The sequence below is a fragment of the Tachysurus fulvidraco genome, chromosome 4 (genome assembly GCF_022655615.1).
Source record: "Tachysurus fulvidraco isolate hzauxx_2018 chromosome 4, HZAU_PFXX_2.0, whole genome shotgun sequence".
In the NCBI taxonomy this organism is placed as follows: Eukaryota; Metazoa; Chordata; class Actinopteri; order Siluriformes; family Bagridae; genus Tachysurus; species Tachysurus fulvidraco.
This window is the reverse complement of record NC_062521.1, coordinates 24,120,930-24,144,734: the sequence shown is the minus strand read 5'-3', so window position 1 is coordinate 24,144,734 and position 23,805 is coordinate 24,120,930. Positions and strand designations below refer to the sequence as shown.

Here is a 23,805-nt window from a genome sequence, read left to right as displayed (position 1 = left end):
TTGTGTTGCCTTACAAGACCATGGTTTGTAACTTCACACTGCTACCACACCAGAAATAAAAACACGTCTTGCACGTCTCACGTCCCACATCCTTTCCACTTCAGTGAACTGATTGTCTCTCTCTCTCTCTCTTTTAAAAAAAAAAAAAAAAAGTGTTTGGTCTGAATACTGAATTTAGCTGGAGTTTACCGTTTCCCATATCACTATAACAACAGGGCAAAAATAATAAAAGGATGAATGCATAATCATAAATCATAAATGCATGCATAAAAAAAATTCTACAATAAAATAAACTTTACATTTTCATATATTTGTATTATGAAAGTTCCTCCATTTCCCAACAACTAGAAACACAAGATGAAGTTGCAATACAAATTACTGCATTTATTAACTGGATTAAACTGAGATTGTGCTGCTTTTTAGCCCTGGTGGGAAAAAAATGAAGCTGAATGCTGTAGGACGTTAATCCTGTTTTAAGGATGACTTTTTAAAGCATGTGAGGATAGCTGGATTTATACCATAATGCAAACTAATGCTCCAGTTTTTGGAATTTGAATATTCATATTATGTAGAAAATAGTTATAGGTCTTTTGTTATTGATCTGAGGTATGCAGATACTGTATGCTGTTTGTTATGACACTTTGTCAAGAGTTTAACCCGTATTTTAACTTTAATTTACACACAAGTAGAAAATCAGTTGGACATAAATAACACCACAAATCACAGAAATGCTCAAATACCTGCCTGTTAGTGAGCAGTAATGAAAAGGATTTCACTAAACATCATTCTGCTTGAACATTTGCAAGAATAAAATTAAGAAACTTTACTTCAGAACCATCAGAAAGTCAACAAAATGCTCACTCAAACAGGACTTAAGATTAAGCCATTACGTATTAATTAGTTAATCGTCATATACTTTAACCACCTGAAATTTACAATCAGCTCTTCATAACGCACCTTTTCAGTTCCTCGACTCCTTTAGAAGACCGCATCTCGTACTCCATATTCAAGAGAGAAAATATGTAATTTCTTGTAGACGGAGCGGTTAACAGGTGTAAGAATCATAAATGTACTGAAGAGAAAGGGTCAGTCAAAGATGCTGATTTATTTTTTTGTCTTTTTTTGGTTTTTTAAAAAAGGCATGTAGAAACACAGTTCAAATGTGACCACTTGGAAGCAAAATGCTAAACCAAGATGACAGTGAATCGAAATGACAACGAATTTAAAAAAATATTTAACAAAAAAAAAAAAAGAAAAAAGAAAAACATATCCGATAATACTAAAGAATAGAATATAAAAATCAAATTGTTACAGAAATGCTTGCATGTAATAAACAACATGGCAAAAAGACCACACTATTATCTAGCAGATAGAGAGGAAACAGAGGAACTTCGCAATAAAAGAGACCGGCAAGTGCTGGGGTAAATATATATATCTGCTTCATTTGTCTGTTCAGAACAATAAAATATAGGCCTCTGAGTACCCACTCGAACACGCATGTCCTAACGCTGCCTGCAAAAATACCAACAAGAGACATATCTGGATATTTTTCATTAAAAAGTACACATACTGAGCATTACTTAAATCTGAGCACTGGGAGGTCATCATTAGTTACAGTTCTCAAATGAAAGCAGGTCGTTTCTGCAAGAAAAACAGAACAGCTTTCCTATCGTGAAGCTTATTCTCTTTTATATATATATATATATTTTTATATATATACACACACCAGTATATATATATAAAAAAGATTTAAAAAAAAAAAAACCCAAAATGATTTAAAATATACACACCAAGAGATGAAATTAATATTTTTTTAAAATGCAAAATCAAGAACTTGAACCCATAAAAGCCAAAACTTTGATACTTTTTGTTTTTTTTTATGTTGCACCCACTGGTTGAAATGTGAAATAGTCTTGAGAGTTTTCAAGTCGGGAATAAATGATCCGTGTGATGCCCGAAGAGAACGCTCCTGAAAACTGGGCCCTGAAATGCTACATCATCGGGTGAAAAGTGAGACTGTGCACGGGATGAACTGTACATACAGAAAAACAGGGGTGCCAAATAATTTAAAATAACTTAGGGACAGGTGTGTGATTGATTTCTTGCCTCTGTGCACATGTGTGTGGTGATTCTGTGCGTTTGGATGAAGACATGATCAGTGCAATAACTTGGACTTTGGGAGAAATAAGCTAAAATGAAAGCGAACCCCAAACAAACTGTGTGTGTATGTGTGTGTGTACTCGGAACTATGAAGGGCTAAGTATGCGTGTATGTGTTTGTGTGTAAAATAGTAGCAGGTCTAGGCAGGAAGCGATTGTCTGTGGTTTCAGTTCAGTGTCTCTACAGCAGAGGAGCGAACTCAAGAGCTGGAGCCCTCCAAGAGGTCAGCAGGGGGGAGTCAAGAGGTTGCAGAAGGGGTCAGAGGTCATCTAACAGGCTTCCATCTCCAAAAGGGCCCCCGCAGCTGCTGGCTTCGCTTTGCATGAGGAGAAAGCAGTTCGTTTTCCTCCTGTTCAACACAAAGAAACACACTGTATGAGTTTGATGAGAATGTAGCAAATGCCAGACAGGTACAAATGTTTTGAAGGAAGGTCAGCAAAAAGCAGATAAAAAAAAATTTTTTTTTAAATAAATAAATAAATAAAAACAAAGTGTACATTACATGCCCTTGAAGTTGCTAAATCTGTGAATTAAATGAGATGCAAACTCACAGTTTTTGCCCCAGGTTTATACAATCTTTTGCATTGTTTCATTCATATGCAGTGCACTTAATTATAGATGATGTCTTGTATGGTGTTGTACTTGACAAGGAGGACTGTGATTTTTTTAAGGTTACTTTTGTTTTTAGCCATTTCAATACAGCTTCAAGTACTTATATTTACATGTTTATGTACAGATAGGAAAGAGCATTCAGATCATGTCCTCCAGCCTTGAAAAGGATGAGAAAAAAAAAATACAATCATTCTTCACTCTGAAAATCATCCGGAAGTGGATCGTTAACCTGATCGGACTCCCACGTGTCATAAAGAATTCAATGATACAGACTCCATTGCGCATATTGACAAGCTTTACGGACGTATTGGAGGAGCACATGAAATGGAATTTCTGATCAAAGGGAGATAATAGAGAAGCAGTGCTCCCATGAGCTGAGGTAAGAGCTCCAGATACAAGTCCACTGTTTAAATGTGTCATACACACATACCTTTACTGCTTTATATTGTGTGGATGAAAGCCAGGTGATATCTTGCATGCAGACAGACAGGCAGAAAGACAGACAGAAAGACAGACGGGCAGAGGAGGGCGGTAGAGACCAAAGCTTCCTAGTGCTTCTGTTTACCTCCTCCATCCCCTCTTTTCATCCCTGCACCTCAAAGCTCCCAAGCGGCCCATGCCCCCTTCCTGGAGCGCACTTTCCTTCCAGGCCACACATGAAAAGGTCTAGCTGCCCTTCCTGCCAGGGGCAGAGGGAGCGAGGGAGGGAATGAGGGAAGTTGAGACGGATTCGCACGGCCCACCTCAATACAAGAGCTAGGATTCACAAGCTTTAGTGCTGCAGAATAGCCTGTACCAAGTCGCAGGGACTGAAATGCTCCTCTGTTTTTGAGAGCCAGCCACTCTCACTCTTTCACTCTCTCTCATCTGCTCTCCCTTTTCTTAGCGGTGAGGAAAGGCAAGGCAAAGCTAGGCAGGCTTTGAAGTGTGGGAGGTTAAGATAACTGGCACGGCCTTGGGTCCCTCAATCGGCCCGTTCACCTCCCGGGCCAAATCAAAGAGCCTGCAGCTGGAGCCGACACACCTCCCTCTCTGCTCCGCTCTCCCACACTGGCGGTTTGGGTTTCTCTCCGAAAAAAAAGACTCTGAAAATAAGCTGACCAAAAGAATCCCACATGCAGTGTGCTGAACATTTTTTTTTTTTAAGACAGGGAAGACCTGTTAAGGTTACAAAGCTACAGCAGAGAGTAGAGAACCTGCACAAACCTTCTTGCAAGTGCTACTTACATAGTTATGCACAAATAAAAACAAAAAAGAGAAAATGGGGGAAAAAACAACAACTGTGAAACGACAAGAGGAAATAAAACAGATCAAAGTGTGTATGACATCACTGTCCAACTCTGGCAGGCAGGCAGGCAAGAGCGGCTTGAATAAAGTACTACGTACTGAGTGTATGGGAGTGTGTGCGTGAGCATAATCTGGGTTGTGTTAAGTCCAGCCAACTGGAAAGCCCCCCTCTCTTTCACTCCCTCCCTCTTCCTGTCTCTCTCCTTCTCTCCTGACGCTGTGCCAGTGGCCTGGCCTTGCAATGCTCGACTAGGCGTTTGGTTTGGCAATGCCCTGCAAAGAAGCGAGTCCATAAAATCAAACGGCCGCTGCAAGTGGGCCAGTGCTCGGGGGAAGCCGCTAAACACTGGGGCCCAGTAATAAAATGGCACCTGGAATAAAACTAGATTTTTGAACAAAGTACTTTGTTCTGTCAGCAGTTCATCTGGCGCAGAGACCGTAACATTAAAAGGAAAAGCCCCAGAACAATTATGCCTTTATAACTCTATTGCAACCACCAAAGTGTGTGTGTGTGTGTGTGTGTGTGTATGTGTGTATGAGGCAAGGGTCTCCCTCTTACACATTCACAATGAGGATTAATTTGAAAAAGAGCCCAAAAGAAAATGAATAAGATGCATGCGAATGAGTGTAGAGCCTACATGCACTGGAGTGGGGCAGGAAGACGATTACTTCCTCAAACCTCACGCATATGCTGGTGGGGGAGGATGGGGGTCAGCAGGAATGACGATGGGTGTGCATTTGTGGTGGGAGAAGGAGGATGGGGTAGTATAGAGGATCTGCCCACATCTGAGGTTGTGGTGGCTAGGGGCCCCAGGGCCGATATGGCCCTGCGCTGCCTGAGCTGAGGACCAGAGCGGCACTATCAAAGAGCGGCACAATGACTGCTTGCATCCACCGGCGGCAGGCTTCAAAGAGCCGCTCATAGTGGGGAGGAAGAGGGGGGAAGTTCCGCCTGCATTCACAATAGGAGCCAGATTTAGAGAAACTCCATCGCTGGTCTGTGTGTGTGTGTGTGTGTGTGTGAGTGAGACAGCGAGAGCAAGAATGAGAGTGAGAGGAAACGGAGAAGACATCACAACACACAGGGATGTCTCAACCCTCTGATGTGCCGATAGCAGACTCAGCGTCTGAAGAAAAGTCTCTGGCCTCAACCTCTGTTTACGGTGCAGCTGTTGCTGTTGAGTCATGCACTCACACGGGACTAAACATCAGGATCATTATCGGTTTGCGTTTGTGAAATCTGATGCATTTTATATGCGTGTTATTGACTGGAAATACTGAGTTTTGCATGCAGTCTTAATTAAGAAGACTAAACGATTGTTAAGTTTGTATTTTTGGGTACACTCTTTCAGAATCTACACAGAACCCTCAACACATTTTCAAAAGTAAAACGTAGCGTATAGTTTGTATGAAAGGGTCTCCGTCTCTGTCAGGAACAAGAATAGTTGAACTTAGAAATATGCTTATGGTACCATTTTTCTGAGAGTGTACACCTTAGGTGAAAAAAAAAAAAAAACTAATTCACATTATTTCAATCAGGTAGCTTTATTGCATGCCATGGTTCAAAATTTTAGCATTGCATGCTAAGCTTCATTGCATGCTGAAGAAAAATGTATGAGAGAGACAGAGAGAGAGAGAGAGAGAGAGAGAGAGAGAGATGAATTCACAGCTTCACAGTGTTAAACGACAAACGAGAAAACAGCCTGTCATTTAAGTGCATGAGAGATTTACATTTTCTACAATTCTCCCTCACTCTCTCCCTCGTCCTCATCAAAGGCTGACAGCTGACTTCTGTCCTCACATCGGGGTGGAGAGGGGGGGGGGGGGGGGATTGAGGATCGCTCTGAAACAGCTCTTCTTTTCATTCCTCAGAGCTGGCCCTGTACTCCGCTCCCCTACCTCTATAACTTTCCCACACTTCCCTCAGACATGCTCCGAAACACAGACACACACACAACTTTGAAATCCCACCACGGCCGCACCCAGATTCAGGGCAAACCTTACCCAGCAGCCTGCCAGCAGCAACAACAAACTCTGAAGCTAGGAGTTTTCTTAAAGCTCTAAAAAGTGTCTCTCCTCATGCACCGATTCTGATACCTGAAAAAGTAGTGTATTCAGATGCGTAACATGGAATCATACCTTAATGCCTTAAGCACACCCCAGTAAGCATCTCGTACGATTTATATCACGGCATTGCTGTATTCTCCTCATCACCTACTGGCCAGAGTTGAGTCATCGATTATTTTAACACCATCGATTATTAATAACACCGAGTCCTGTTGTGTTTTATTCCTTACATAACATTTCCCCACCCCTCCAAAACACACATGGGGAAAACGTAAGAGCCTGGAGGCCATGTGTTTTCCAACACAGATAATAATCTGATGGCTCAAAGGAAATCAGGGGGTCATTAAAAGCAGCATGGCCAAAGACAGGCTAAGGATAATGGATAATTGAGAACACAAGCAAAGCAAAATGACCATTATTATTCGAACTCTCAAATAGCTGAATGAGTTTACACACACCCACGCAAACACGCCCACGAACACACGCACATTCTGCTTAAGTGGCCTGCCATTTTTTTGGGTCATGAGAGAAAAACAACTAAAACAACAACAAAATGCTTCACAACCAACTTCAAAGGATTAAGCAGAAACATTTGATCAAAATAGCTCTAAATATAATAACAGCAATGTTTAATACAAAGTCATTAACTTGTCTAAATAAAAAGATTAAAAAAAATAAAGTTTACATTAACTGTAACTTAATACATGCTGGTAGAAACAGTCATGTGACTTTCCTTGGATGAGAAGGCAGTAAACAAAAATAGACAAAAAAAAAAATACAAAAAATGTTTTCGTGATCCTAAGCTAAGCTAACATCAATTCAGCTCTTGAGATCTGCATAAATTGAGGGCTTTCAGGGTAGCAGCAGTATTCTTGGTATTATGCATATTAGTTTAAGGCTGTCACAATGAATCAGCGAGGGTGTCCATCCCCCGTCTGCTCGGCACTGCTAATTATTGGATCAGGGATAAATGGCTTTCTTGCCAGTGGCCACCGAGCCCACGAAGAAGAAAAGGGTTCCGATTAAGGTTCAGAGAGCCACAGGGTCGCGAATCGATCGACCATAAAACCTTTGTCTGGTGGCTTTCATCTTATTCGCAGAGCAGATTTGTCACATCTGCGTACGTTTCGCTGCAGACAGAGGGAGCGCAATAACTGGATACAGTGGCACATTTTATGAAAAAGACAGAAAGAAGGCCCTCATGCTTGATATTGGCAGGGGTTAGGTTTAATTGGAAGACGATCGCTGCCTTGTTTCTAGAATTCCACAAAGTCAAAAAGTCCATCATACACAGAAACTGCGGGCAAAACCACTCGTCATTCATGATGCTTGCCGCATTACACATGCGGGCCATGTGGGTGGATAGCAGGATAAGGAAAGATCACATCTGGGTCTGCTCTTTTAAAGCCAGTCTCTTACACACACACACACCACACACACACATTCCTCTACACTCTGTACTCAAGATTTTAAATACAAAAGTTAAGAGTGAGGACTGTGGCGACTTTGTATCGGTCTGTGTAAATAATAATTAAATGTATAACACAAATATAGATCGTATTGCACTTATTATTGTGTACTTAAGGGGGGGGTGTGTGTGTGTGTGTTTAAAGAAAGAAGAAAACTGTGCTAGCCCTGGGAGGGCAGAACTAGGACCAGAGCAAGTGTAAACAAAAGTCTGAGATGAAGAAACAAGCAAGATGTATATTAGTATTAAAACAGAATCTTGTAATGGTTATTACAGATCTTCGAAAACTTTCAGTAACGATGAACCTTTAAACTGAGCAATACCTGTATTAGTCAGTGTTAAAATCAAGTAAATAACATAAAAAAAAAAAAGGATGAATAGACACACCGACTGGATGATGCAATATATGGACATTATATAGTCAAAAGTATGTGAACCCCTGACCATCACTTGCATATGTGGTTTTTCCCCAAACTGGTGCTACCCACTCGGAAGCTCACAATTAAAATTTCCCATCACTGGAACTAAAGTGCCAAACCTGTTCCAGTATGACAAGGCAAGCTCCATGAAGACATCATCTGCAAGGTCAATGTGGAAGAAATCGAGTGGCTTGCACAGAGCCCTCACATGATATCAGTTCCTCAACTTATAAGTGCTAGTGATGTGTCACACTCAAAAATCAGGTGGATTGTCTTCCCAGAATATTGGATGCTGTTATAGGAGTTGGGTCAACTCTTTAATTACCTATAATTTTGGAATGGGATGTTCAGCAAGCACATATGGGTGTGATGGTCATAACAATAATAATACTTTTGCCTATATAGCGTGTATGTTAAGTGTGGTTGGTAGAACATGAGCGTACGCAAACACACTGGCGAAGCTTTAGGATTAGTCTGTATTAAGAGACGATTAATATACGGACACGGAGGGCCTCTTACCATTGCTCAGATGTACGCCGTTTTCATTCTCTGGGCTGTACCTGCAGAAAATGGAAGTCTTTAACCAAAAGAGGGGATGGTAATTTAACATTGTACCTTCAATGTGTGGTCATAGAGAATAATTTGATAAGCACAGACAGACTAGTCAATTATCTTTATCAAAAACACATTCAGTATTCCCCACTAGCCTATTACACCAATGCTATCTTACAGGCCTTTTTATCAGACAAAAAAACAAAAACATATTGACTGCTTATACAAATACACAGAAAAAGTAAATAATAATCACTAAGCCAATAGGTACAGCTTTGTAGAAGTCAAAAGGACAGGGCAAAGAAAAAGAGTTAAAGCCTGAGGGAGTTGAGTCTTATCAAAGAATGGACAGACTAATCCCAAAGACTGTGATTCATGTGGAGGAAGTGACAGACGGATGGAGGAATGAAAAGCATGAGTGACGACAGGAAGTGTGCTGCTGCAGTGTTCGTACAACCTTTCAGAACCTGCGCTAGTCTAAATGCTAACTAAACGATTGTGAAGGTTCCCTGAAAATGCACTAAGGTTATAACACTGGGTTAAAGCATGTTTTATGGTTCGATAGTAGAGCAGAGTAGAGCATGCAGCACAGTCTCAAACCAGAAGTTGTACAGTACATTTGCTAAAAGAAGGGAGCCAAATGCAGAGGAGTGGAATAGGAAAATATAGCAAAGTAGGCGAGTGGAATTGTATTTTATTTTTCTTTACCTGAGGCTGATTCCTGGAGCTTCTCCCTCTTTCTTTTCTTCTTCTTTCCCTAGAAAATATCCAGAATAATGCTTAAAAATACAGCTCAATCCCTCCTGACCACTCCAGATTTCATGCTCACTCTTTACCAAACACGCAAAGTACACTTCAACCCATTTGTCTTTCTTTACTTTACCTGATTCAATCTTTTATGTCTGTGAAAGCGTTACAATTCAAACACATCTCACTAATCCTTCTACAAGACATTAGGAAATAATGATCAGTCCAAAAGTCACACATAGGAATAAAAAAATTGGTCTGCTCTAATTCCATGAAGATCACTGCTCTTGAGCCAGAAGTCAGGATTGGTTGAGGATTTGTAGCTTACCCTAAATCCCCTAGCAGGGTGACTATAGGTATAGATTGCTCTGTGCCGTCATTTTGCGGTCCAATATCAGGCGTGCTTTGGTTGCCTGCTGTAAAAGTCTGATAATCCACTTATTCAGCAGCTAATCTGTGTATTCTAGCTGTGGCTGACAGAGCCATGAAACTCTGAGCAGTGAATGAGCGTGCATGACAGAGCAGGGATGGGCTCATAGTGCTTAGCGCAGTTAAATACAGCTGTATGGCCGCTGCTAATGCAACCAGCTGAGTGAAAGGTTCGTCTCTCTTTGAAGTGTTTCTTAGCCTTCTTTGCTCCTACTGGCTTGGTGACTGGTTCAACTTAAAATGTTCATGTCCATCATTTCCTAAATTGTTTCACAGCTTGAGTAGAATCTCTCGGGTCTGATTGCAGTTAAAAGGAAGGCGTCAAAAGTAACAATACATCGATTTTACATTAACAAAATCAGTATTGTTATTTTGGACTCCTTTTGTACTTGCCTATGCATAATACCACAAACTAGTGAATTCTTAAAACTAAATGGTCAGATGATGTTAATAGATTTCCTGCAGCAGCTTATACATAGTGCTAGCTGGAATGCAAATCCTAAATTAGAATTATTGTTCTGATACTCATTTGTAACTAACAATTCATGAGTTAACAGATTTTTTTCTGCTCATATATAAAAAACAGAAGACTATAGTCATTGATGGTGATTTTTTTTGTAATCTAATGTCTATGGAAGGAGCCTCCAGTGTCAGACATTGTGACAGAGTGTTGGTTTTGTGACAGACTGTTGGTTTCATAACACAAAAATATATATGTGGTTTGTCAATAAATTCAGCTTGTCACGTTACTGACAAAGAAAAAAAGACGGAGGAGAGAAAGACTGTTTATAGCTGCTATAATGCACATGATAAGAGTAACTTGTAATATGTCTTCACAGACTATAAAAATATTCAACAAAATCTCATCACTTTTGGTATAAGAGGAATAAATTAAAACAAAACCCTATAGGATACGCTCTTATTGGAAAATATATTTATTAGAATAAATATTATATAGTGTTATATAGGATATTCAATCCTATTCACTGTTTGAATGGTTCAGCACTTTAGGATTGTATATGCGCTGTAACGTCTGACTTTTTATTGCAGGTCTCACCAGTCAGAGCAATAAGAAAGTATTCTGTTGAAGTGTACAGGAAACAATTGAATTAAGATTATTATGGTCTAAAGCCTCAAAAAAGCAATTCTGGCAAAACAAAAAATTATCTGCTCATATGCACAGAATGTTTATCCCTGGAAAGCCCTATAAAGAGATTAAAGAACCAAACTAAAGACATAACAAAAAAGTCCTTATTGGTGGAGTGAGCATAAAACCCCAAATGATCCTAGATTTAACTACACTTTTAACCTGCCAGTTTTAAGGTGTGATTGTTGATGTTCAGACCAAATTACTGTAAAAATAAACAAGGTTAACCAAACAAAATCTGCCTTTTTAATGGCCTATATAAGTCAGACCCTTCTAGTGAGCAGCAACACATGCGCTGACAGAAGCTCAAAACACAAACACACTTCAAGCATGTATGGATACTTACGTAATTGTCTCTGGCAGACCAGCCTGGGTATAACTGCATGTGGAGCTGTCGTTCCTTGCGGGCTAATTCATAATACTTTGCTTGCTCTTCCCGAGATAAAGCGTGCCACTGTTGGGTGCAAAGGGAAGATTAGAGAAAGAAAATCAGAGTCAGTCCATTACTTGTGTGCTTTCAAGTTTCCAGCAAAGGGACGCATGCTAGTGTTTTGCTACAAAATCCTTTGCCAAATGATTTGTATTTGGGGGGGGTGCTGGTGGCAAGGGGGAAACACGATGAAGAGATTAACTTGCACAGCGAGGGAAAAAGGGGGCGGGAAAAAACTTTGATTTCATATCAAAACACTGGTTCCAATTTAGCGGCGTTTTGCTTCAAACTATGTCAGCGGGCAATTACCCCACACAACCACAGAACGGTGCTTTGCTGTGGCTGGCTGCCTCAAACCGCTCAGGCTTTGGTTAAAGCATTAAACATGCTCAGTGGTTCCTCTCTTTCCGAAAAGAGGAACACGTCCTGGCAAACCTTAGCACTGCTCGGCTTGACTGTGCCAAGCCCCATGCAAAAGCAAAAAAAAAAACACTAAATTTCACAAAGTGACAGCCCTTGTATCCAAATATCTGTTAAATGAAAAGTGCTAGTGATGAAGGACATATGGTGGATTGTAACTTCTATGCTTACCCTTCTGCCTAGAATCTGGTTAATGGCAGCACTCTCCTTCAGTGTGCACTCAGCCACCACGTTGGCACGCATTTCTTTCATGTAAAGCATGAAGGCGTTGAGAGGCTTCTTGATGTGAGGTTTCTTGGGCTCCTGTTCCTTTCGCTGGTCATGCTGAGACTTCCTGCAAGAAAGAACACAAAAGCATTTAAAGTAAGCTTGGAATCAATAAAGAAACAAAAAAAAGCGGGGGGCAGCGGAGGCGTCGTTGGGGCCGACGCCACGGAGACGGCAGCTAGTGTGAGAATAGAAAAGCAAGTGATTGCTTTGGTCACCCAAAGCATAGCTGCACGACTCACTAGCAGAGTGCCTTTAATCACGTCCAGTTGGGTGCTTTCATGCAAAGAGAGATTACTTCACCAGTAATGGCAACCAAACCCTGCTCCTCACTCCTCTTGCCAATAAAGGAAAAGAGTCGTCCCTCTACAATGCCTTTTAACTGCACATGTCTATCTCAGAGCTAGATCTGCTACCTGGGGCCAAATGGAGCACAGAGGCTTATCTGTTCACTACTGCTTATCCACAGCCAATCGAGGTTAATTAGAGGTTGTGATTCTACAAGCAGGTCTTGATGTGCTGCTAATGGGAACTGTTGAGCCCTGTGTCTGGGACAAACATTTAAAAAGGGGTCAAACCTGCATGTACATTTGTGTACAAGTTCATGTAGAACCATCACCACAAAAAAATGTATGAGATCACCTTATACAAGCAGGAACGGGTCATTATATCCATTTATTTTTTTTTTGTAATTAATATCAAGTCACATGATTATTTTCAAATCGTTACAAGATACATATTCTGTATCATGGAAATGTCTCGGTGTCTTATGTATCATGACATCTACATGGGAAACAGTTTTCTGCCACAGATCAAATTTATGTTTATTTTTGCCTTCATTTTAATTAAATAGCATTGAACCTGTTAAATAAATATCAGGAATGCTGAAATCTCAGCATTATTTAGATTGTTATACATATAGTATATTGCTCATACCTATGCTCTGAGGGGGAAAAAAAGGTTCTACCATTGCTTGGTGCTTTGAAATACCTTTAAAATGCATTGTTTTTTCTGTAAAGCTACCATCAGGTATCTGAAAAGCTTTTCTCTGCAAGCACCAATTATTGGTCCAATTATATACCTTAAAATAATTTTTATAGATGCTCTATTTTTTCCATATACACAAAGAGATACAAAGGGGTGATAAGGGTAACATGCCAGGGATCGTTTTTTGTTGTTGTTTTTTCAGCTATGCAGCAGCAAAAAAAAAAAAAAAAACAACTAATTGTCACCTTTTCTTCAGATACAACATATGGGGCAGTGTGGTTTTAGGGTCAACACTTAAATGCATAACACTCTGTATTCTCCACTATGCTTTCACATAGCTACAAAATGGCAAAAACCCCAAATCTTCAGAATACCTTTCTTTCTCTGGCTGGCAATCAAGGCAAAAAAGATCCCAACTGATGCAATTGGATTAGGATTAATTACCCAGCTAAAAATCATGGACTGGTTTTGAAGAAAGGAATTAAAGCTGGTTAGATTTACTACTTGCCACTGTCAAATCCCTCCATTTTTTGTTTGTTTCATCCATTTAGACCAATCTATAAGCACCTTACAACTTGGCTTCCTGTCTTTTTATTGTAGTTTGTTTTCCACTAAATTGGATCAGTCCTAGTGATGGCAGTGATGAAAGAGTGACTACATCTATTCGGCACTATGGACATAACAGCATGTTTACACTAATGTTTTATCAAACAATGTAGAAATGCTTGTGTCGTCATTTTTTCATCCAGCTGTTTCAACTAATTGTTCCATCAATTAGTTGAAACAGCTGGATGAGTAATGAGTGTCACTTTTATACATCTGGTCACACTGGTGCCACTTGCAACTCTAGTTTATTAGATAAAATATTGTTACATGATAAAAACATCCCCAAGAATATACATATAAAAAAATGAAAGTAAACTGGCAACCAAAATTTTCCTATTATGACTAATTAAAGGTATTAATGTTTTTAATTTTCTTGTCTCAGGGAACAGATTGAGTAGAAGGAAGAGGGTGATAATGAGGAGGAGGAGGGGCTACCACTCACATGTGCATAAGGTCCGTCTCATGTGGAGGCTCATGTTTGACTTGTGGGTTGACAATGGCAGGGTGGGGGATTCCCGTGGCATGAGGTCCGGGAGGTCCTGGAACCATGTGATGTGGGAACCTGGAAACAGAACCGAACCACCAAGGAAAGTGAATGTGTGTGATAGAAAGCGGGAAAAAAGGCACAGCAGAGAGGAGTAATGCAGGGAATCAATGATAATAAGTGCTTAACATAAATCTCATCATCATTATCCTTTGTTGCAATTTACTGCTACTGTTGTGTCAAATGTAGCCATCAGATAGAAGTAATTTTCCGCTCTGTGAGCTGAACTAAGTCCCAGGATTAGATGCGTCTTTGGTACAGACTGGTGAACTCTTAAGGAATCTAAATCTGGTTTTCTTCACAAGTTGTTCTTGACGGTTACAGGTGCCCCCTAATTAAACCAGCACACTATGCATGTGAAAGTGTTTTAATGATTATATATGGTGTACGGTGGTAAGACTTAAGGTCCATGCAAGTCACTTATAGTGTGCCAATGTTCATTTTCAAAGAACCAAAAAAACAGCTTTCTAAAATGCTGTTTGAAATTTTTTGAGACACTAATTATACACTTTGTGCCTCATATTATACAGCATGTGCAACCAATCAGCAGGTACCATAAGTATCATTACTTCCTATTGTGCCCAATATTATAACAAATAGCAAATAACATCCAAGATTTATTAATTAACCAGTAATCAATAAATCTTTCTTCTTCAAATCCTTTGTTTTTCTTTTTGTGCTGTTTATCCAGTCTGTCATTAATGAATTGATCTCTTGATCATAAACACCAATTAACATTTAAGCATGAATAAAGTTCATTTGACTGGTTTCTAATCTTCCATATCATCTCTAGTTACTTTCCCATTTGATCTGCAGTGGGGACGGTTGACCTCAGTGCCTGCCTGTGGTCTGATCCTGTTTCAGTGTGTTTGCACACAGAGTCCTCAGCCCTCGCTCGGGCGAGTTCTTTTCTCCTGCCGTCTCGTATGATTCTCACGCTCAGCTCATGGGAGCCAGGGCAAGCTGAGGAGCAGCTGCATGTGGCTTGGGCCGAGCCAAGGAGGCGCACGGCCAGGATTGAGTCAGGAGAAAGCTCAAGATGGGAACAGCAGTAGAGACACACACATGCACCATATTGATGCCATTTGCTGATTTAGGCTGCCTGATGAGCTCTGTGTGTTTGTGTGTGCATACTCACCAGCCCAGTGGTGGGGTGATCTGTCCAACTCCTCCAGGGGAAAGTGAGTAAAAGTTAGGAATATCTGGACCAGGATGATGCCTAGGCATTCCTGTATACACAGAGAAATGTGCATAGTATCTTTTGTTTTAACATTTGATCACCATGCAGACACACAGTAAGTACACACACACACACACACACACACACACACACACACACACACACACACACATTACCTTCCTATAGCAAACAGCACGTCATGCTTTAACAAATACAGTCAACACTGGCAGACAGATGTGCAACCAAAGACAAGCTCCATCCCTTATTTTAAGTATTGTATGATGTGATGGGTTCAAACACACATTCAAATCAACACCAAACTCAAATCCTAACCAGGTCTGGATTGAAAAGTGAGCAAATCCATGAAAAGGAAACACAGACCTTAAGCTCCAACAGACCTTTTCCACCTGGTTACAGTGTATACAGTGTGTTATGGTAACAAACCTATATCATACAATTTTGTCATAATTTCCATTTCATGCTAACTGGCCCAAACTGAAACTCAGACTTTAGTTCCCCTTCCTTTCAGGATATTAAGAGTACCAAACAGGGATGTAGAGGTGGAGCTAGCAGTGCAGGCTACTGATTAATCAAATGCAGTCATATGTGAATTATCACAAGTCAATGACTCATTTAAAAAGAACAACCACAGACTAAATAGTAATTGGTATATTTATCCAGTCGAGAGTAGAACCCCTTTGCCCTTTGTTTGCCTAGTCTGACGTAGCTCAGTACCAGTGTCCTGGAGAAATCTTGTTTAATTTCATTGTGTACTGCATCATATATGTCAGCCTATATTTGGTTGACATGACAATAAAAGCCTCTTTACTCGAATTTGAAGCCTTAATTACAATTTGTATGGCAAATTCTTCGAACGATCCAAGTCTGATAATACGATATATTAGCTTTCCACAATTTGCTTCTTCATGTAGTGGCTTAGTATTTAGTATTGCAGGGTGCAGTCTGGGATTTGGCCCATCCTAGCTATACACTTTTAAACTTTTCTACTGGACCGTATAGCAGTTTTTAGTTGAGGCTGATGTCATCCAAAATAAACCCATAAAAGTTCTGTTGGACTGGTTTAAGGATTTTCAAAAACGCAGAGCAAAAGGTAGCTCAGACCTCAAATTTCTGTTCTATTATGTTGTTGATGGATACTTTTGTTAATTGTTAATTAATTAATTGTAATTTTGTTAATTAATATTAACACCAGCATTGCATTTACTGTAGCCTCCAGAGAACTCTGTTTACATTTGTTAATTCTGTGTGTCAATACATTCGTTACTATTAAAAGATGGGAAATATTAACCAGGGTACAGACATATCTGGATTTTCAGTTGTCTCCGTTGGAAAAGCACAATGAATGGCTGGCTGATGCTGAGAATCAGGCAAAGAGAGAGTGTGTGTGTGTGTGTGTGTGTGTGTGTATGTTTTCATATGGTGTGCAACTCCATTGAGGATATTTATAGCTCACTAGACCTCCAAGACATCACCACATCCTCCCTATCTGTCTCCTTCATTCCTTCGATCTTTTTCCTCCCTCGTATTGAATTGCTGCAGAGACAAATGTCTGCCGGAAGGAGCACATATGGAGTTGAGCTTGTGTGCAGATTTTTGCCAGACCCCCTGCCACCCCCACAGACCTGGTTCTTCCAGCTGCTCTAAACTGCTGAGCTGAAGGAGGACAACGTGGAACTCGACTCAATGCTGTTCTAGGATGAGTCTTAATCAAATGTATTAATTTAAGATGTATATAGAAGAAGTGTGTGTGTGTGTGTGTATACCTTTGGAATCCTGTGGGTGGTGTGCGGAATGAGGGCCAACGGCGAAGTGCTCATCGCTATAGGTGATCAGCGGTGTGAGGGGGTGAACTGCATGGGATGGCTGCACCACAGGAACCTTATTTGACTGTAGGACACATGCACAGGAGGAGACACATTAGGATTCTAGAACACTTTATTAAACATCACAGCATTAAAGCAATGATCACACTGGATTGTCATGTCAATCTTTTCTCGCAAAGATTAAATAAATATGAGATGGTTATGCATGATCCTTGTATGATGTGAATATAGCAAATCAAATTCAGATCTGAGATACAGTTAATAACTGTCTTTTTTCTTATTATTATCACAACAACCATAACATACCACACCTTTCTTTTGCTCCTTATTTCTATTTAAAGCAAACTACATTCATGTTTGTTGTGATCACTGCTTAACTCTTATCTGCAGTATGCCCTGGTTAAAAGATTAAAAATTGGTGACCTAACATGCCATACTTTATCATCAACATTCTCTCAATCATACCAAATATTCCACTGCAATACTTAGGAGGGAGGAAAAGAGGAGGGAGGAAGGAGAGCTGGAGGAAGGGAGTGCCACAGGGCAGAGGCAGAGCAGAGGTCTTGGGGCTGGAGATCAAAGGGAATCATTAGCCGGTGAATAAGGGAGTTCATTACAGAGCTCCGGCCGTCTGCGGTGGAACTAAGCAGGGTTAATCACGTCAGCAGCGGCCTCAACACACACACACAGAGGATTGTGGGCTGACTCACAAAGCCAACGTCCTGACACTAAGCAGCACACACTCACACACCCACAAATGCATACAGCAACCCCAACATCTTCAGAATGTACATGTTGCCATAATGATTATCCATTTCATGTAACCCAAATGAACCACTTATGACTTCATTGTCAACTTGGAGGATTGACAGGAAAAAATATATATAAATATTTCCTTAGTGTTCATGTAGTCAGTGAAGACCAATAAGCTTTATTTTATTTCAGAGTCCTGAGGCTAATGTTCTCCCATCCAGTAAATTATGCTCCTGACCTGCCCGTGAAGGCCAGGCGAGCCCGAAACGGCCATGTGGTCCTGGAGGTAGGGCTGGGTTCAAATGACTAGTTTGTTCTAATTTGTGAGCAGAGCTCGACATTCTCGACCCGCTAATTGGTAAGAGAGGCCAAGCGGGCGGTGGAAGGTAGCATTATTGGTTCATGAGATGGCCTGGTTTCAAGCCGTAAGGCGTGGGAGTTTGTGTGTGGGAGTCTTTCGTGGCTGGCACCACATTACCCCAAGGATCACCTTGTCCTTGTCCTAGCATAGCAAAATAATCAAGATGAATTGAGAAAAGAAGCTAATAGGACTTCAGTTAGCAGCAGGAACTTAACATATGGGCATGTTAGGATTCCAGCATTGGTTTCTAGCAAATAGGGTGTGTGGTTGGTTGTGTACGTCATAGTAGGCCTGTTTATGACCAAGGTTAAAGGTCAGGAATAATATAGGTGGAGGAGAACCTTTAATAAACGCTATCTTAGCATAGGAAGTCTAAGCATGACCCAGCCTCTACTTATAACGTGCAACCAGAGGCCTGTAGTCTGAGGCAGGTCCGAACTTGAGGCCTGAATGATAGCATGCATGCTTTTTCCTTTATTTTATGCCTCTCAGCTCCTATTGGCTTTTCCTGTGGGAAAGAGATAAGAAGCGGGTGAATTTTTTCTTTAAGCCCCCTATCCCTGTCTCACAGTGGGGTGAAAAAGAAAAGAAAGACGAGTAGAGAACAGAATGGGGAAGTGCTGAGAGGGGGGTTGTCATCAAACTGCTCATGAAAATGAGCTGTTCTCTTAGTCCCATGCACACACACACACACACACACTCTTATCAAGCTAGTATAAGGCTGTTGACTTGCAGCAAATCAGAAGAGTGGAGAGCTCTTGCATTTCCTTCGATAGCATATTGGATCTTTGTACTCGCCCCAGTCACAGCTGTCAAAGTGCATTTTACTCAACTTCTTAATAAACTCCCGGCACTGTGCATCACTTCAACAGCTAGGCTAATGTGACACACACGCACAGCCTGAGGAGCTACAAAGTCACAATATTTACAATCTCTGAAATAAGAGCCCTTGAGCAGTAGGTTCAATCAAATAAGTCTTGCAAAAATATAGTCCTTCTACATAGCACACAGTCTAATTTGCAAAGCCGCAGCCTTTAATAAAGCAAAGGGTTTGACACGTTCATCAAGGACTGTGCAAACACTTTTACTGATGCAGCCCAGGATGTGGTGGCCACAGGAACCGAAGTCGTCGGCATCATGGTAACTGGTGGGATCTCATGGATGCTACAATTACACAGACTGGGTGGGAAGGCATAGAGTGTAAGGCAGCCATGCTGGGAGTCCCTGTCGCCATTTCATTTTTTATTGTGAAGAAAAATAATAGGCTTAAGCCTGTCTTTTCATATTTGGGGAGAGATGGCCACGGACTGGAAAGAAGCTATTCCATTTGGAGTTTTATAACCAGGCCTGGCTTCACAACAACCTCAGATGTGGTTTTAAGAGAAATTTCATTGTGCGGAACTTGAGCTGGCCGAAGTCCTGCAGAAACTTAGAGGTAGAGAGACAGAAAGAGAGTGGTGTAAAAATCTTTCTACAGTGCTCAAAAGGTGTATATAGATTAGGCCAGTCAACATTCTCCTAACCGTTGATGTTTAAATTGTTCTTGTAGTAATTCTCCAAACACCCCCCTCCCTACTTACTACATTTTTGTACTCAACTCAATTATCCCACTTCTGAGACATGCAGGGAAAAAAAAAAAGAGAAGCAGGACTTTTATGATAATCGCTTCCCACTTCTGTAATTTATATGCAATGAGGACTCGTGATGCTCACGGCTACAGTCGAGCAAGAGCAAAACAGTTCACTCAGTCAGGGAACTGAAACGTTGAAGCCAGATTCTCAGCCTAATAAAACTGTAAAAAAGAGTCAGCACAGCTTGCCATTATACATGCACTCAGTTCTCCCGAGCGCCACCTACATTAATCTGGAGCTTAAGCAGCATAACACTAAACTCTCACTGTTTTTCACAAACATAAGGCAAAAATCATGACTCTTGGCAGTCCTGGGGTCATATGATTTCAACCCTAAATAACTGATCTGTATATTTATGCAGAGGAATATCATGAAATTAAGGATGCAAAATTTGCATATTGTCCATTTAACATTTTAGAGAACAATGAAACCACAACCAGCTCTTTTGTTTCCTATTCATTCATTTCTGAGGATTGCAGACTTCCTGGGTGAAACTTCACCCCAATGAACTCTACCAGAAGCAAAATGGTCAATTGAAACTACATTGTTTATATTTGCACCCTTAACCTCCTGAGGAGGAATTTTAGTTCGTTCTATAAAGTTCTGTAGAAAAAGAAGCAGCAAAAAAGAATAAGAAACAACAGAGAATTATTCTCTAAACAAGAACAATACTAAGAGAGTTTCATATGACATAAGCATTAAAAGAAGGAACAACAGATTTTCTTTTTGATAGTTGAATGTTGGGATGATGTGATTTAGTTATAGGGTTTACTCTATTTAGCTGCTTAAACAATGACGTTAAAAGGCCAAAGGCGGGGCACACCCAAGCGCTGCCTACACAGTGGGGCTGGGGCAGGTGTTCCTGCTCAGATCAGCTGGAATGCGTGACCTTTACACAACAAAAGGTGAACACACACCATTCTACTGCCCTGGTACCTTCAAAGCATCTCAACAAGCCACAGAGCACCAATGAACTTGTTTGGGATACAACCATAAAATTAGATGCTTAAATAAATAACCAATTAGCACTGGAAAAAAACAAGCAAAGCCTGCCATCTTCACTGGAGTGTTGAAAATGGAATGTGTTATTGGCAGGACATCCTTTTGGCCAAAGGCCTTAAATGTAACCAAACCCAATTAACAGAGAAGAAAGGGTGACTTTCGGCACATGCCACGCGCCTTGGGTAATGAGACAGAGAAAAAGTGAGCGAGTTTAGACAGAGGGAGACAGACAGAGTGAGTAAGACTGACTGAGGGGGGTTTAATAATAAAAAAAAAAAAGAAAAAAAAAAAAGAAGAGTAAGAGGAAAAATAAACGTTAGAAAGCCTGCCCTGGAGGGTGAAAAAACAGTGACATCAATGAAGCGTTTCTCAGTCATTCTTCACTACGAACAGTTCATCTATTCCTCAATGCTCAGAATGTCCTCAGATGACCAGAAATCTTAGCATGCCATCCATATGAGATGCCTCATAAAAAAACCATTTATATTTCATTTCACATCACTGATAAATGCTCATCATAAAACCTAAAAAGAAAACCTATCCATATATTATCACAAAACTGACACATGTTAAACATTAAAGCCTTGTATTGTGATTATGGCATCCATCATACTGAACTTGTGTTACTGAGTCACTTGGCTGCTGGATGTGAAATCAGGCTCCAGTTAGAAGCCAAACATCAATGACTTTTCAAACCGTCATATACTTTTATGCAGCATGAGTGAAAACTGTACACGCTTAGAAAATTTAAGAGGTTTCGGTTGTCCCTCTGGGGATCTTTAAAAGCTTTTATATAAAACAGCAGACTTCTCTATTTGACCAAGTTTGGAGTAAAATCATTTTAGGAGGCCAAGACACCGTAATTATGCAATGAACTCTAAAACCCTTTGATGAGCCCATCTACCATCTCAGTTAATCTGAATTTTAAACATCTTGACAAGTTCTAGCTATTAAATATAAAATATTTACCAATAAACTGCAAAGTTAAAACAAACAATCTCAGAAAAGGGGTTCATAGGATAATTAAGGGTTCTACAGGTGTGCATTGGGGACCTGACAAAAGAGTCGCTGGAGTGGGTGGCTTTTACTTTCATGCGGGAGATCAGATATGAAGCTCTAAGCACAAAGAATCATTCATGAACATGAGGGCATACAGGGTGTTCTTGTGGTGCTGTGCTTTCATTCATCTTCACTAACTGCTTTGTCCTGGTGTGGTTAAAAACATTCAATTGTTTTGAATTTGAGAAGAGAAATAGAAAGTTATCAGAAAATATCGGATATTTTGCAAATATACTACCAAAATACTAACTGGGTGTATTACGCGAGTTGGTCAAACCTTCTGCAAAAGTGAGTAAGCATTAGATTTTTTTTCCCAAAACAATACGATAGAAAATATGTTTTAAGCAATGCCCCAGAAGGACCATAGAAAGGTGTACTATTATTGCTCCAGTGTAGAAAGCCAGAACTATAGAATTTGGTCAATTACAGTTAAATTTAATGGTTAACGTCAAATATATGGTTAAATTTAATTTCATTTAATGGATAATGTCAAATATAAAGCAATTATATTAAAAATGCAAGGCTTTAAGACACAGCTATGATCAAGAGAATTTCATGTATTATCTTATCTTACAGACAGACGAAAAATTAAAACCAGATTAAATGATATGGCTAAACAGACTACCAAGCTATGTATCTATTGCACACATTAAATAAGTAAATAAGCAGTTCATAAAAATAGCCCTAGATGAGTATTAGGAAATTTGGTCTGAGTATTACTTCATCCAGGTGTCTTTTTGCAAACAGGAAATATGTTTACACGCTGCACAAAATACTGCTTTTCGAGGTGTTCAGTTAATATGCCATTTCAAGACACAGCGCATGTGTGCTCCATAATTAACCCGACAGGACCAGGTCACATAACCGATGCAGGCACTACTGCACTGACAGACATTAACAATAAATCACAAATAGATTCAGACACGTTTTAGTGGCATGCTGCCAAAGTCAACGCAAAGCAAAGCTACCGTTTCTCATCTTGCCAAAACGTGACTGCTAAAAAAAAATGAAATGACTCAATGATTATATCATTGTGTGTTTCGGTATGAACCAAAAGACTTTGCCAGGATGAACTTTAAAGCTTTAGGATTAGTATTGTGTGTGTTGAGACTAATATTCAACTTCAACTGTTTTTTTCATTCCATCTAAGTGTTTTTCCTCGTCTCACTCATTAGGGATCTAGATCAAAAGCAGGATTTTAAATATGAAGATATTTAACTGAACTGAACATGACTGCATGTTCATATACAGACCAAACTATTACATTTGGATAACCTTGCTACAAACCCACACAAACCTGTGTGATCTGGTTTAAAGCTTGGTCATAACCAACAATTTTGGCCAACCACTGAACGTTCGTCTGTGATTTGTCAGAATGCTTCGTGTCTTGAAGGCTTCTGTGATATCAGTATTAAAAGCTGTTTGTGTGTCTCACTGTCATGCAACTGAGCAAAGCATTCTAAAGCTAATCACGCAAGCAACATTGCGAAACTATGCTGGTTTTTATACTATTTAAATCTCTGCTTAGTCATTTGAGTCACGTGGGGCTCTTTGGTTGTTGTGGTTTTCCAGTGGCTGAATAGGGGCCTTGTGGATGTTTATTGGTGTATGATGGTTGGGCGAGTGTCTGATTGGTTGTGCAGGGTTTTGAGAGGGTTTGGCTGAGTTCTTGGCCCCCCTGCAGCCCGAGGCTCATTAGCACAGCAGGGCCTGGTCACATCAAAGCGTTGCCGAAAGGTCAAACATTCCACTGGAGCAACCCAGTCAGCAGGCCCGGCTGCTCCTACCGAACAAACGCGTGCGTGGATAACACACACACACACACACACACAC

At 40.3% G+C, this 23,805-nt stretch overlaps 1 protein-coding gene across 4 annotated transcripts in view; it reads right to left on the bottom strand.

Annotated features, from left to right (window-relative positions):
- Positions 1–1,086: 1,086 nt before the first annotated feature.
- lef1 (lymphoid enhancer-binding factor 1) overlaps positions 1,087–23,805 on the bottom strand; it is a 37,149-nt gene continuing 14,430 nt past the window's right edge. For 2 of the 4 annotated variants that reach the window (XM_047813015.1, XM_027145785.2), the window contains exons 4-11: positions 17,107–17,230; positions 15,281–15,371; positions 14,041–14,160; positions 11,910–12,072; positions 11,235–11,342; positions 9,274–9,322; positions 8,533–8,573; positions 1,087–2,509 (exon numbers count right to left, since the gene is read on the bottom strand). In XM_047813015.1, the coding sequence (XP_047668971.1) occupies positions 8,539–8,573; positions 9,274–9,322; positions 11,235–11,342; positions 11,910–12,072; positions 14,041–14,160; positions 15,281–15,371; positions 17,107–17,230 (690 nt within the window). In that variant the 3' untranslated portion in view covers positions 1,087–2,509; positions 8,533–8,538. Of the gene's footprint in view, positions 2,510–8,532; positions 8,591–9,273; positions 9,323–11,234; positions 11,343–11,909; positions 12,073–14,040; positions 14,161–15,280; positions 15,372–17,106; positions 17,231–23,805 lie in introns of all 4 variants that reach the window. The other 2 variants (XM_047813016.1, XM_047813017.1) reach the window with 2 other exon arrangements.